At 62.8% G+C, this 12,387-nt stretch overlaps 1 protein-coding gene across 2 annotated transcripts; it reads right to left on the bottom strand.

The window, feature by feature from the left end:
- Positions 1-2,589: 2,589 nt before the first annotated feature.
- On the bottom strand, positions 2,590-10,014 carry Pld4 (phospholipase D family member 4). Of its 2 annotated transcripts, XM_047540890.1 has the most exons (11): positions 9,911-9,985; positions 8,047-8,133; positions 7,480-7,646; positions 6,601-6,784; positions 6,161-6,281; positions 5,574-5,701; positions 4,637-4,837; positions 3,914-4,053; positions 3,611-3,776; positions 3,427-3,523; positions 2,590-3,171 (listed from the first exon to the last, which is right to left on the bottom strand). In XM_047540890.1, exons 1-11 carry the CDS (start codon positions 9,935-9,937, stop codon positions 2,969-2,971), a joined length of 1,521 nt encoding a protein of 506 aa, XP_047396846.1. In that variant the 5' UTR covers positions 9,938-9,985; the 3' UTR covers positions 2,590-2,968. The 2 variants fall into 2 exon arrangements, with proteins under 2 accessions (XP_047396846.1, XP_047396847.1); XM_047540891.1 differs by lacking the exon at positions 8,047-8,133 and having other exon boundaries at positions 9,911-10,014.
- Positions 10,015-12,387: the final 2,373 nt, after the last annotated feature.

The raw sequence follows: 12,387 nt of genomic DNA, 5'->3' as shown, positions 1-12,387 counted from the left end.
CCCTGAACTGCCCCCAAGGGCCCCAAGGTGGAGGCCAAGGTGTTCGGGAGCACGGTTGGTTCTCCTCCGTGCCACCGTGGACTGCCACACCTGTCCCTGTGGCTGGCAAGTAGGACTACCCATGTCAGCTGACCAAGAAGCTTCTAGAAAGGGAAGCAGGCCTCTGTCCCGCAGGCTAGTGGGGCTGTTGCGTTCTCCACCCAGGACGCTCCGCTTCCCTCTGCCCCGACTGGAACCAGACGGCTTGGCACACTCCTGGGAGCTCGGGGGTCTGCCTCGCTCCACAGCTTTCCGCTCCTCTGAACTGGAGCCAGGCTGGCGGTGGGGCACGGGAGGCCAGGAAGGAGGCTGTCAGAGGCCCCGCAGGGCCCTCAGGACCGCGGTGCTCTGTGTGTGCCGTCTGGGCTACAAAAGCACACTGTCTCCACTTAGCACCTCCAGACCACGCGCATCTACAGTCCCCACCTCTGAGTGAGGAGTCCACGTGTGGCTCAGAGGGACCGCTGCCACAGCTGCCACCAAGGTGTCACCAGGGGCTGGGTCTCGTCTTCAGACTCGTGTTCATTCCTTGAGCACAGGGTGAGTGAGGGCCTGAGCTTCTGGCCACATGGACCTCCCCGTGGTACAACCCTCTTCATCAAAGTCAGCAAGGCGGCGGCGCACTCCGTCATGTGACCAAGGAGGTGACACCCTCCATCGCCTCTGTGTGTTCTACTCATGACAGGCAAGGCACAGGTCTTGACCATGAGCAAGGAGGTGAGATTAACAGGGACAGAGTAGGAGACAGAGACAGGAGGCCGGTTTAGTCTGCCCACATTCCAGGAAGGCCACGTCGTGGCGCCCCAGGCCCCAGGTCTCCCAAGCCTTGTCACTCTCCTCTGGAGGGTGGGAGTCTGCTTTGGAGCAGGCCTTTGAGGCCATCACAGATGTGGCCCCAGACCCCATGGTGTGGAAGCAGGCTTTCCAAGGCTGAGGGCCACCAGAGCAGCCCAGAACATGGAGTTCTCCCTGGGCATGGCCTCCAGCCTGGGCAGCAGTGGCCAGAGACCACAGCCACACATACAGCCCTGAAGGGCAGAGGTGGGCTAGATGGTGTCTGCTCCAGAGTGGGACGCTGCTATATAGGCCTTCAGCCAGCAGGGGAGATCCGGGTGGTGGGCGGCGTGGGACCTTGCGGGGAGCAGCCACGGCAGCCTCAGAGCTTCACTCTGCCAAGTGCAGCCCACACGTGGGAGCTGCCAGGGCTTGTGGATTCCCAGGTATCCCAGAGCCACACACTCTCTAGGTCCTCACAAAGCAGGCAGGGAGGCAGGCTGGATTTAGGGCCCACAGAGGCGGGTGCTGAGGCCTAAGGCATCCTTCAGGCAAGTGCAAGCACAGGACGAGACAGAAGAACTTGCAACGGCCTGTGCAAACTGGGCTGGTCGCCCTGGGAGCATAGAGGACCAGAGAAGGGCAGGGAGAGCCGACCAAGGCTGTGGGACAGTAGGGGCGGCAACTACTTGGCGTCTGGTGAGCTACGCTCCACCTTGGCGTGGGAGGTCTCTGGGCCTTGAGTCTTGGTCAAAAGCATTCAGGAGAGTAAGTGCTGAGACAGGCTTCTGACTCAGTACACAGAAAAGTCAGAACTCAGTCTCCAAAGTGGGCTAACACCTGCTTCTACATCAAGGATAGAGTGAGCTCCAATGAGGTCCCTTCAATTCCCCACCCCAGCTTTGTGTCCTCTTCCTCTTGGGAGCTCAAATCTAGATTCTCTGGAACCCATACCCTAGCTCTGAGATCTGGGTCCTGTATCATGTACCAGCTAACCCAAATCCTGGGCCCACCCACAGACCCCGGGCCCGGGCCACAAAGCCCTCGGTTACTCCACAAACCAGACCCACCCACATAGCCACAAAACCTGCCCACACGGCCTGGGGTCTCTGGTCCTGGCATGCCAGCGCCGCCCACAAGCCTCAGGCCCCGCCCTCGGACGCCAACCCCGCCCACACGGCCCTGGTCTCCACTCTCACGCCGCCCCCACCCTATACACCCTGGCTCCTTCCGCAGCCTGCATCTTCCAGTAAAGCGCTGCAGGTGCAGTTTTTGTGGTTGCCACCGGCCAGCCCCAGCGTCTCACTCTATAGACGGCCGAGTCAGTATTTGGGCTTCGGATTAGGAGACCCGGAGGGTGGGTGCGTCCTGAGTTGGTCCTCAGCGCCGAGGACCCCTTCCCAATCCGCCCCTAGGCTCCTATGGCTCTGCCTGGGCGAGAACGGCCTACTCTCCCAACCCCGCGGACAAGTAGCAGGGCTTTGTTGGAGTGACCACCTAGACGCGGGCCCTTTGCGGGGTCCCAGGGGCGGGAGAGGGGAGACTGGCTTGCAGGTGGCACTTGCGGGCTGGCATTACTCCCTCTGGTCAGCAGTTTGCACCCACCCGAAGGTTGCGCACTGCCGACCCTGGAGGATCTGGGCAGGAAGGAGCTGCAGAGCCTGGACAGAGGGGCTGCTGTGAAATGCAGCCATGATGAAGAGCTTTCCAGCGTGAAGCCGGAGGCCATGGGCCCCAGCGGGTGCACACACGAATGGAGAAGACAGGAGTGCGACCTTTGAACTGGGCCAGGCCTGGGAGCCACAGCATCTCTTATTGGGGGTGGCACTTGGGCACCTCTCAGCAATGACCCACAAACTCTACACCTGGGCCTGGCGCAGCAATCATGCTGGGTGGCCAGTGAGGCACATCTGGGCCCAGCCTCTCCGTAGTTTCGGTCTTCCGGGTAAGAGTTCCCCCTCCCATTCCCCGAAAAGCCTGTGCAGTTTGAGGGTGCAGAGCTGCAGCACAAATCCTCAGAACCTGGGTTCATCTGCGTGGCAGTTCTCTGGCCCCAGCTAACGTTCTTTTGCGTGTATAATTTCTGAACTTGAACAGCCTGGTGGACAGCAGTGTCCAGTGAGGGCTGTAGACCTGGAACCAAGGGTGCTGGGCCTCAGTCCTGCCAAGCACAGTCCTGGCCTGGGGCTTGTCCGTCCAGACCCACGGCATAGCGGGAACTCCAGTCCCGCTCGAAGAGTTGCCGCAGCTGTTCCTGTGCAGGTGGCACCCCTGGCTGGGCATGGAGGGCCCTCTGGCTGACCACCAAGCCCACACCTGAGGTGCTGCTGAAGTAATCCTCCGACCAGTTGGAGGTGCCTGTGGAGGGGTCAGAAGGAAGGCAGGGGCTCTGGGCGCGGCCCTGTGACTGGCTCTGGGCCTGGCTTCAGTCCAGCCGAAGCACTGGCTGCTCTGCCGTCACTCCACCATGTCACCCGGGGGGTGTCCTGGGCCCCGCAGCTCCGGCTCTCTCCACCTGCCCCTGTGACAGCTACCTGGTTCCCAGAACTCCGCTGAGACCCTGGCCGCCTCCAGCAGCCCCCTGCCCTGTACCCCGATGCCCCGGCTGCTCACCTATGTAGGCTGCCTTCTCTGTGACCATGAATTTGTTGTGGTTCACCCGGCTGAATGGGATGTTGGAGTGATTCCCCACAGGCACGATGAAGACTTTCTTTGGGAACGAGAGGGAGCGTGGAGGGCTGGGAAGGGAGGGGCGGGGAGGGTCTGCCCTACCCCCACCCTGGGGGCACAGCCTCACCACTTCCACTGAGATGCCAGCAGAGGGGTTGCTGAGGGCCTGCAGGGACCGCAGGTAAGGGAACATGGTGGGGTCCGTGCTGAGCCCACAGCTGACCAGCAGACGCACACACACGCGTCTGCCAAAGGCAGCGTCCCGCAACGCGTCGTCCAGCACTGGCCAGTACCTGGGGGAGGAAGGGTCAGGGTCCTGCCTACAGGCCCTGGGTCGAGCAGGGGTCCTGGCAGAAGGGAAAATGTGCCGAGCCCAGGAGCTGCCCGTGGGGTGGGCCTCTGCTCTCCAGGGCCATGCCCCAGTGGTCACCTAGCAGGGCGGCTGAAGCGGGTGGTGGGGAAGTACTCCATCACTGAGGCGTAGATGAACTTCCGGGCGCCCTTCATCACTGCCAGCACCGCATCCAGGTCCCGGGTTCGGCCTCTGGGGCAGAGAGCTGGCGGGGAAGCCTGTGGTGCAGAGGTGCCTTTGAAGCACCGCCACAGGCTCCCTCGGGCCTGCGACCCCAGTACCCACCAGGAGTCCCGTGTGGGGGAGGGGCAAGAGGCACTGCCCGGGAAAGAGCGTCTCGGGGAGACCCCGGGCCTGGCCTGAGCCTGGCCAGCACCCAGCCTCTGGGGCCTGGGCTGGAGGAAGCTGCTCCGCTGCCTGGAGCGGGACCCCCACGTCAGGGTCTCCTCTCGTTCTGGCGCAGTCTCTGCGGTGGACCAGTCACTGGGGTAGCCGGGGCCTCAGGGAGCCAGGGGCATCCCTTTGCCCAGCACAGTAAGGGAGGGTCTGGTGCCCTGGCACCCCAACCCCATAGCCTCTGAGCCCACCCACAACTCGGTCTGTTTGGAGACCCCAAGGGCCACAGATCCCACCACCTCCCTGGCTGTTGGTCTCCCAGGTGGCAGTACCAGCCTGCCCCGTCCATGGCACGGGTCCCTGAGGACCTAGAAGCAGTGCTGAGGGCCAGCCCATGGGGCAGGGGCTCTTGCTGATCTGACCAGATGAGGTAGAGAGGACCTGATGGCTCGCACCCCACCTTACCGAGAAGTAGGCAGTGGTGGGCACACCGCCAAAGCGGCCCCGGAGGGGCTGGAAGCGGCTGATGTGGGATGAGAAGTTCTGAGGCCAGGTTTTGGGGAGGACAGCCTGGGGTGCCCCCAGCACCCAGTAGGTCTGGAAGGTTTTCTCCAGGTCGTGGGCCAGGCGGCTGCAGTTGTAGATAATGGCTCCAAGCTCCTTCACCTGCAGGAGCCACGGTCAGTGGCCACAGGAGCAAGGCCCACCAGGGGCAGCCTGGGCCTGCCCAATGCGTCACTTGCAGGACCTGAGTGGGGTGCCCAGGAGGGAGGGCACTGCTCCCGGGCCCTGTTTTCCTGAACACTATGTTCCAGGGGTGAAAGTGGCATTTGTTGGACACACAAAATGCACAAAAACACAAGGAAATAAAATTGCTCTTAATCTTGCTGTGGAGGGTTAGCAACTGTTACCATGTCACGTCCATTTTCACACACACACACACACACACACACACACACGGATCTACTTAGTGAAATGAAAGCACCCTCCTTGGAGAACTCAGTCAGCCCAAGGAGGAAGTGTCCCCTTCATCCTTGACACCTGGTGTGTGGTGCTGTGGGTGGAACCAGCACCCGTGTGGCCACCGAGCTTCGGCTCCAGGTTTAACGCCCCGCTTCCTCTGAAGCCTCCTGCTTCATCATCTGCACCTTTCCAGATGCTGAGGGCTAAGCTGCTTCCTGTGTCCCTAGGTGTTACTCTGTGACAGAGCGCCGCCTGCACGGAATTCCCTAACTGTGCAGTGTCTGATGGCTTCCTCCGCGTAGGTGTGATGACTTGGCCATGCGACCCAGGATTCCACCGGCTGACTTCTCGTGACACTGACTGTCCCCTACTAGAGGGGACGTGGGAGTGGGAGGGAGGAGCTCTGGGTGGGCCTCCCAACCCGGGCCCTGGGACTCACCTGTGTCAGGGACCTCCAGTCCATGTTGGCACTGCCCAGGTAGATGTGCTGCCCATCCACAACCCAGAATTTGGAGTGCAGGACGCCCCCAGTGAAGTGCTTCATGGGCACCTGCCGCACCTGGGCACCTGCCATAGGACATGTGGCTGTCTCTGCACTGGCTTCAGCTGTGTTCCCTTCAGAGCAATCTTGCCCCCTCAGTGTGGACGCTCTCCCCATCTTGCAGGTGAGGAAATGGTGGCATGGCAGGCCCAGGGTCCCTCTGGGTAGCCCGGCTCCAGAGCATTAGCAATGACTGAGCCCATTGCCGCCCGCTGCCTGCTGCCCGCCTGGAGCAACTGGCCTCAGTCGCCACCCACAGGGCAAAGTGGCAGGGCCCCCAGGCTGCCCTGGGGAACAGGACACTGGCTCCTGGAAGCCTGCTGAGTCCCGCTGACCCTGACCCAAGGGAGCTCAGAGGCCTGGGCTTCTCCCTCCAGGGCCCTGGTGAAGCACCGGGGCCTCCCCGCCTGCCTGGCAGCTCTTTGCCCCTGTCCCACGGTGCCGGCAAGACAGGGCCACAGGACCAGGATGGAGAAAGCACCTACCCTGGGCTGCCAGGACCTGCAGGTCAGTGGAGTTCTTGGCCAGCGTTGGGCTGTTGGTGGCCACCATCAGGGAGACGTTCCTGTCCAGCAGCTGCTGCAGCTTCTGCAGAACGGCCTCTCCCTGTGAAATCAGGCTGGCCGTGAGAGGTGGCCCCAGGCCAGCCCTCTGTCCCTCCCCTCCCCCCGGACTCGGGACTGCCTGCGGCCAGGGCTGGACCAAGTGTCTGGCTGACCTTGGTTGGGAGCAGACCTGCACTTTGGCACAGCCTGCGTGCTCCGACCCCAGAGGCCTCCCGTGCTCTACCCTGCCAGCGAGCTCCCCACAGGGGCTCCTTCCCAGTCCCCACCACAGAGGCTGGCCTGGCTTTTGTGTGCCCACCGCTGGGGCAGGTTGGGGGCAGCCTTCAGTCTCAGGGTCAGGGTGGGGGCCAGGGATGCACCGGCTGGGAAGAGGAGTCATTGACCCCGATGTCAGGTCCTGTGAGGGACCAGTAGTAAGAGGCCACATGGATGCTCTCCTGGGCAGTGTCCAGCAGCTGCAGCCAGGCCTGGGCCAGTGGCTGAGCGGATGGGCTGCCAGCAGCATATGGCAGGTCCTGAGGGATGCTTTCCACAAGGATGAACCTGGAAAGAGAGCCGAGAAGGGGACCCGGGTGTGACTGTAGGAGCCACCAGCCTGCTTGGACCATCTGCTCCCTCCCTGCTGCCCAGCTGGAGAGACTGCCGCCAGCGTGGCCCTGGCCTAAGCCCCCAGGTCAAGGGTGCAGGAAGGGGGCAGCTAAGCCAAATTGGGCGGAGGAGGCCTAAGACCCACAGGCTGGGGCAGCAGTGACCCCCTGAAGCGTGTCATCGAGGAGCCTGAGGGGACAGGGCTGCCTGTCCCGGAGCCGGGAAGTCTGGGAGGCCCGGCGCCCCTGCAAGCCCACAGGGAGCAGTTGTCCCCGCAGCAAGGTGAGTGGGGAGGTTCTGGGGCCTGTGCCCCAAGAGCAGGGTGGGGAGGCTGCGGGGCCTCGGTGCAGCGGGGCAGCACTGAACCCTGCGGGTGAAGGACTGGAAGACGCCGAGTCTCACTCACAGGGCTCGGTGTTCGCCAGCCTGCCACAGCCCCCAGCGGGCAGCCCTGTACTGTCAGGAGTACCCTGTGCGCGGTTCCCAGCCCACCCGAGCCCGTGGTCCAGGTCCTTCTCATGACCTGTGTCCCCGCAGGGGCTGGTGGAGGGTGGTGCTTGGCCCAGAGGCAGACCCCGCGGTGGAAAGCAGACACTGCCCAGCGAGATCTGCCCCTCCCGGCCACCACAGGCCCCTTCAGGCGTGCTCACTGGCAGGAGTCCCTCTGCTGCCCAGTCTGTCCTTCCAGGGCCTCCCAGGACTCCGGGGCCACTTCTTTGGGGTGTGTCTGGTACCAGGTGTGAGGAAGGGGCACTTGCCACAGGAGGTAGGTGAGAGTCAGGAAGCCCAGCCCCAGCGTGGCCAGCATGCCCAGCACCTGCAGGAGACATCTCTGCAGGGTCCTGGTGGGCCGAGACAGCCCCTCCAGCACTGGAACGAAGGGCCAGGCTCCCCAGAGGACCAGCTGCACCTGGGGGAGGTCTCAGTGGGGGCGGGGAGGACGGAGAGAAGCCCGGCCCCTCTAATTGGGGTCGGAGGTCTGCAGCCCACTGTGCGGCAGAGATGCAGGCAAGGGCTGCAGCTGCTCCCGCGGGCTTGCCTCCTCCCTGGCCTGCTCCCCATGCACCCCAGGGCTGCTTTCGTCTTCTGTACTTGGGCCCAGGGGTCTCAGACTTTATTTAAAAATTGACTTTTAAAGTAATTGTAATCAGGAATCAGGCTAAAACTCCCAGGCTGTGGAGTCCCTGGTGAACCCTCCCTGTGACCCTGGGTCCTACCGTGCTCCCTCTGCCACGTGGGCTGTGGGGTGGCGTGGAGCAGCACCACTCGGGGTCCCCTGCCGCTGTCCGCAGTGGTGCCAGCAGCTGCAGGAGGCAGCCTTGAATCACAGGCAGCTCTGGCACCACAGTGTCAGCCCTTTGTGGGGTCCCCACAGACACACTCTGACTCCCAGGAGCCAGTCACATCCGGGTGGGGACCGGCACCTGGGCTCCCCCCGACGCCCCCCACAGACAGCCAGGCTGCAGGGGGCAGCCTCAGCGTGAGCCCCAGAGCTGACTGCACCCACGCCTTGAGGCCCTGTGTCAAGCCTGTGCTCCCCTCTCGGTCCCCTTTCGGTGGCTGTGGGCGTCTGAGTCTCGGTTCCTTGTTTCTGCCAGCGGCAGCTGAGTCTGAAAGCACTCTTTCTGCTTTTGTGGCTCAGTTCCTCCTGACTGGCCACAGACAGTTGCTCCCCTTCCAGGGCTGCTGGGTCTTGGACCCTGGCTCTGCAGCCGGCAGTTGGCAGGAAGCAAGGCCTGGGACGTGAGGGTGCTGGCAGCCAGAGGCCTCCCACGGACAGCCTGTGTCCAGGGCAGGGCCGCCCCTTGCAGCAGGGCTGTGCGGCCAGCTGGGATGGACTCGCCTGTGCCCGCAGAGTAGTGCCTCCATGAGGAGCTGGGAACCCAGCCAGCACCACCGCCCTGAGGGCACCACGGAGCAAGTGCCTGGGAGTCGTGGGTGCAGGGGATGGGTCGCCCTGGCTCTCCAACCCCCGACCAAGACACCACAAAGGCAGGAGCAGGCCTGGCTCCCTGGCCATCATGTGGGGACTGAAGCTCAGGGTCCAGGGCAGCCTGGGCTGCTTGTGTGGAGCCTGCTGCTGGGACGAAGGGACCCCTGGGGTTTCTCTCTGCTGACCTTCCCAGGCTGGGGCTCAGAGAACTTGACCTGGGAGGGTGCCCAGGGCCCGAGGCTCTGTGGGCCCCAGAGCCAGAGCGTTGCAGGGCGGTGGACCTGCACAGTGGACGGCAGCAGCACAGGCAGATACCAAGGCCCAGTACCCTTCTGGCTGGGCGTCCCTAGGCAGTGGGTATGGGGTACGAGCTGGGCTGAAGCTCTTGAGGTGACCCCACACAGGGGCAGCTCAGGGGCTCTGTGAACCCAGCTTCAGGCTTCCCCTCCTTGGGTGACTTTCAAGAGAGGTGGCCAGGGTGAGGTTCTGGGCTGGGGCACTGGGGACCCTCAAAGGGGTTGCTCCCCACTCCCTCCTGCTCCTCCTGGGAAAAGCGTTTTTGCCTTCCAAGGTGCCCAGGCAGAGAGGCAGGTCGGAGCACGCAGCCATCTGGACCTGGGCCCTGTCACAGGCACTGCAGGGCACTGCAGACCCTCTGGCCTCTTCCTGCATGGGACCGTCCTGGGGCTGGGGAGACGGGCCTCCCAGGTGGCTCTAGGCAGCTGAAGATCCATCCTCCTGCAGGGGCCCTGGGGGAGGGTCTGGCTATCTGGTCAGGCATCTTAGGGCTGGGGGCAGGGGATGGACTCTGAGCCTCCCCAGCCCCATGGCGGGCAGCCAAGGGACCCTGGAGGCATCGGAGGCCACAGCTGAAGGTGTGGAGTTGTGCCCTGCAGGGTGTGGGGCCCAACTGCCAGACCCAGGCTGGGGCAGAGGGCCTGGCTGCCAACTCAGTGGGGCCCGGATGCCCCAGCTGTCTGGCAGTATAGACTGGGTGAGGAACTGGCAGCTGCAGGGCCAGCCAGAGACTGTGTGAGTCCCTGGACCTGGGCTGGCTGGGAGGATGGAGCCATGGGAGGTGGACAGCAGCTCCTCCCAGGGCCTTTGGTCTGGCTGCCCCACCCAGCTCTGACCTCCCAGGCACCTACCTCTGGGGAACCTGCCTTGGCGTCCATCCTGGCTCCAGCAGCAGACTGCAGGCCCCTAGGCTCAGAGTGGGCCCACCTGCCTCCTCTCAGCCTACTGCTTCCCCTCCTGGCTACTTCCTCTTTGTTCTGATTACCCCACCCCCACCTAAGAACAGACAGCTGGAGCTGAGTGGGCCACCAGGAGGTGGGGCTGAGAACTTTCACCTCCTCCACCCTTCTAGGGGACACCCACAGAGTCCCAGGGTTCAGCTTGACCACAGGCCCCAGAGACCTGAGCAACAGTGTCTTAAGTGATTCCAACTGTACTAACCACATCTAAGAGCAGGTGGTGTAGAGGCTGGGTTGACTCCACAGCCACTGGGAGTTGGGTCCTGTGAGCTCTGTCCCTGGTGCCTAGAATCCCTAGCTTCATGGTCCCACAACAGCTGCTGGAGCTCAGCCCTTGCCTCCATATTCCTAGCAGAGGATAAGGGACATCGCAGAGGAGGCTTCCTGGAGCTCCCACAGGCACTTCCTTTGGCTATGATCTAGAGATTGAGGTGGATTTGGTCACAGTCCTGCACTCAGCTACACAGGAAGCTGGGAAGTGGAGGCAGCCCGGGCCTCCGTGCGGAATAGAGGAGGTGGGCTGCCTGCAAAGGTAGGCCTGGCTAGAGGGTCGTGGCGGGGGCTCTGCCTTACCCATCACCGCTCTGGCCAGGGTCTCCTGAGTGCAGTCCCTCTGGCCCTTCAGACTGGGCCTTGAGGTCCGGGTTCTCCCACTCCTCAGCAGGCAGTGGGCTTCTGTCCAGGGTGCTGACCGAGTGTCCACAGGGAGGGCATCAAGCTTACTCAGGCAGATCGGGCCTGGTAGGCCAGGGTGGATGGGGAAGAGGACCCTCGTCCCTTCACTTCCCACTGGACAGGGCCCGACCTGGCCTGGGATCAGCCCTGTCCAAGCAGTGTCAAGGGCAGCCTCTGCTTTCCGGCGGGTTCCTGGGTGTCTGGGTGCTGCTGTGTGCCAGGCACCCTCCTGCAGACTCTGGGCTCTGGGTGGCAGGGAGCCAGCTTCCCGGGACTTGGGCTACGGGACTGCAGACAGGTCTTCTCTTCCTGCCTGGACAGCACAGGAAGGCCCTTCCTGGGAAGGCCAGTGCACAGCGCAGAGCCTCGGGCTGTCATGCCTCCATCTCACAGGACACGCTCGCTTCCCGGCTGCGCTGGACGTGGAGATTCCTTCGTAGTCACTTTTCTCATGCAGATGTGTGGCTGCTGGTCCTGGGAAGGAACGTCACACAGGTGAGAGGAGGTCACCTGGCGTGTGCTCCAGACCTGTCCTTAGGTGGTTGAGTGGAGTCGGCCTGGGTCCTGAGTGTGCTCCTGGTCCGGCCGCGGGAACCGGGCTCTGGGTGGGCGTGGGTCACTGTGGTAGACACAGTGTCCACTGCTCCCAGGACACCTGAGCCCAGGCGCGCAGGACCCTGCCCGAGGCTCTCGGCTCAGCGTTCTGGTGGAACTGGTTCTCGTCGTGAGCTTGATCAGTTGGCACGTCCCTGCTGGCCACTGGTGTTGAGGCTCCCAGGCACGGGACCGCTTGGAGTCCCTTGGAAGGTGCCTGTTGGAGACACGTGCCTGTCTTTTACCCCTTGACTTCTTCCTCTGACACCAGACGGTCGTTTTACGCTTTGGATACAAATTACTTAAGGACCTATGGATAGTTAGTGTCTTTCGCTTTCTCTTCCTTCAAGGTGATCTGGATGAGTGGACTCTGAGTTTAAGGAAGTCTAATTCATGTTCGAGCAGCTTAGTTTATTTTGGAATTTCCTTTTGGCTAGTGCTGTTGATGTCCTATTAAGAAACGGTTCTGGGGGCCTGGTTGCCGTGCCAGGCAGGCATGGGCTCTCCTCCTCCTCCGGCCTCCGTGGGCAGCCCCGCTCTGCTGGGCACGATGCTTTCCTGCCGGAGCTCCGCAACGTGCTCCGGAGATGGCGTAGTGACCACCGTTTGCCTTCCCCTCCCCAGCGGCTGAGCTGCTGGGACGGTGGGTCAGAGTTCTCCGGCAGCTGGCTGGGCCCGGGCCGTTGCTCGGGGATTTTCCTGCCCTGCCCCGTGGTCACTCCACGTCCCACACATCAGGGTGGTTCTTTTCATCACCATTATTTCTCTGCAAGTCTGTCTTTTCTCTCGCCGGGGCTTTGTTCGAGGCAGGTCTATCATGGCGCCTTCGGTGGTGGAGGCTCAGAGGCTCTCTTCTTGTGCGGTGCCCGCTGGGAACAGCCGGCACACACTTTTCATATGGGGTGTTTTCCTGCCTCCAGATGCCGCCCGCTCTTGCACGCCTGGTCATTTTTGGTTGGACGTTAGGTTGGGTCCCCTGGTGTGAACCTGGATTTTGTTCTGTTCCTTTAATGAATGTTGGACTTTGTTCTGGCAAAGACGCTGTCACCTTGAGACTTGCCTCAAGCATTGCTGGGGCCCAGGACGGGACACGGGCAGCC

The sequence above is a fragment of the Sciurus carolinensis genome, chromosome 2 (genome assembly GCF_902686445.1).
Source record: "Sciurus carolinensis chromosome 2, mSciCar1.2, whole genome shotgun sequence".
Taxonomy (NCBI): domain Eukaryota; kingdom Metazoa; phylum Chordata; class Mammalia; order Rodentia; family Sciuridae; genus Sciurus; species Sciurus carolinensis.
Note: the sequence above shows the minus strand (reverse complement) of the source record. Positions and strands in the feature narration are given on the sequence as shown.

Bases quoted from the DNA above. Each gene is read 5' to 3' on its own strand.
- Pld4 (XM_047540890.1), bottom strand. From the start codon at position 9,937: ATGGACGCCAAGGCAGGTTCCCCAGAG. The intron at 8,134-9,910 runs GTAGGTGCCTGG...TGCCTCCTGCAG, and splicing joins CCAAGGCAGGTTCCCCAGAG to CTGCTGGCACCACTGCGGAC. The intron at 4,054-4,636 runs GTAAGGTGGGGT...TCTGCACCACAG, and splicing joins CCACCACTGCCTACTTCTCG to GCTTCCCCGCCAGCTCTCTG.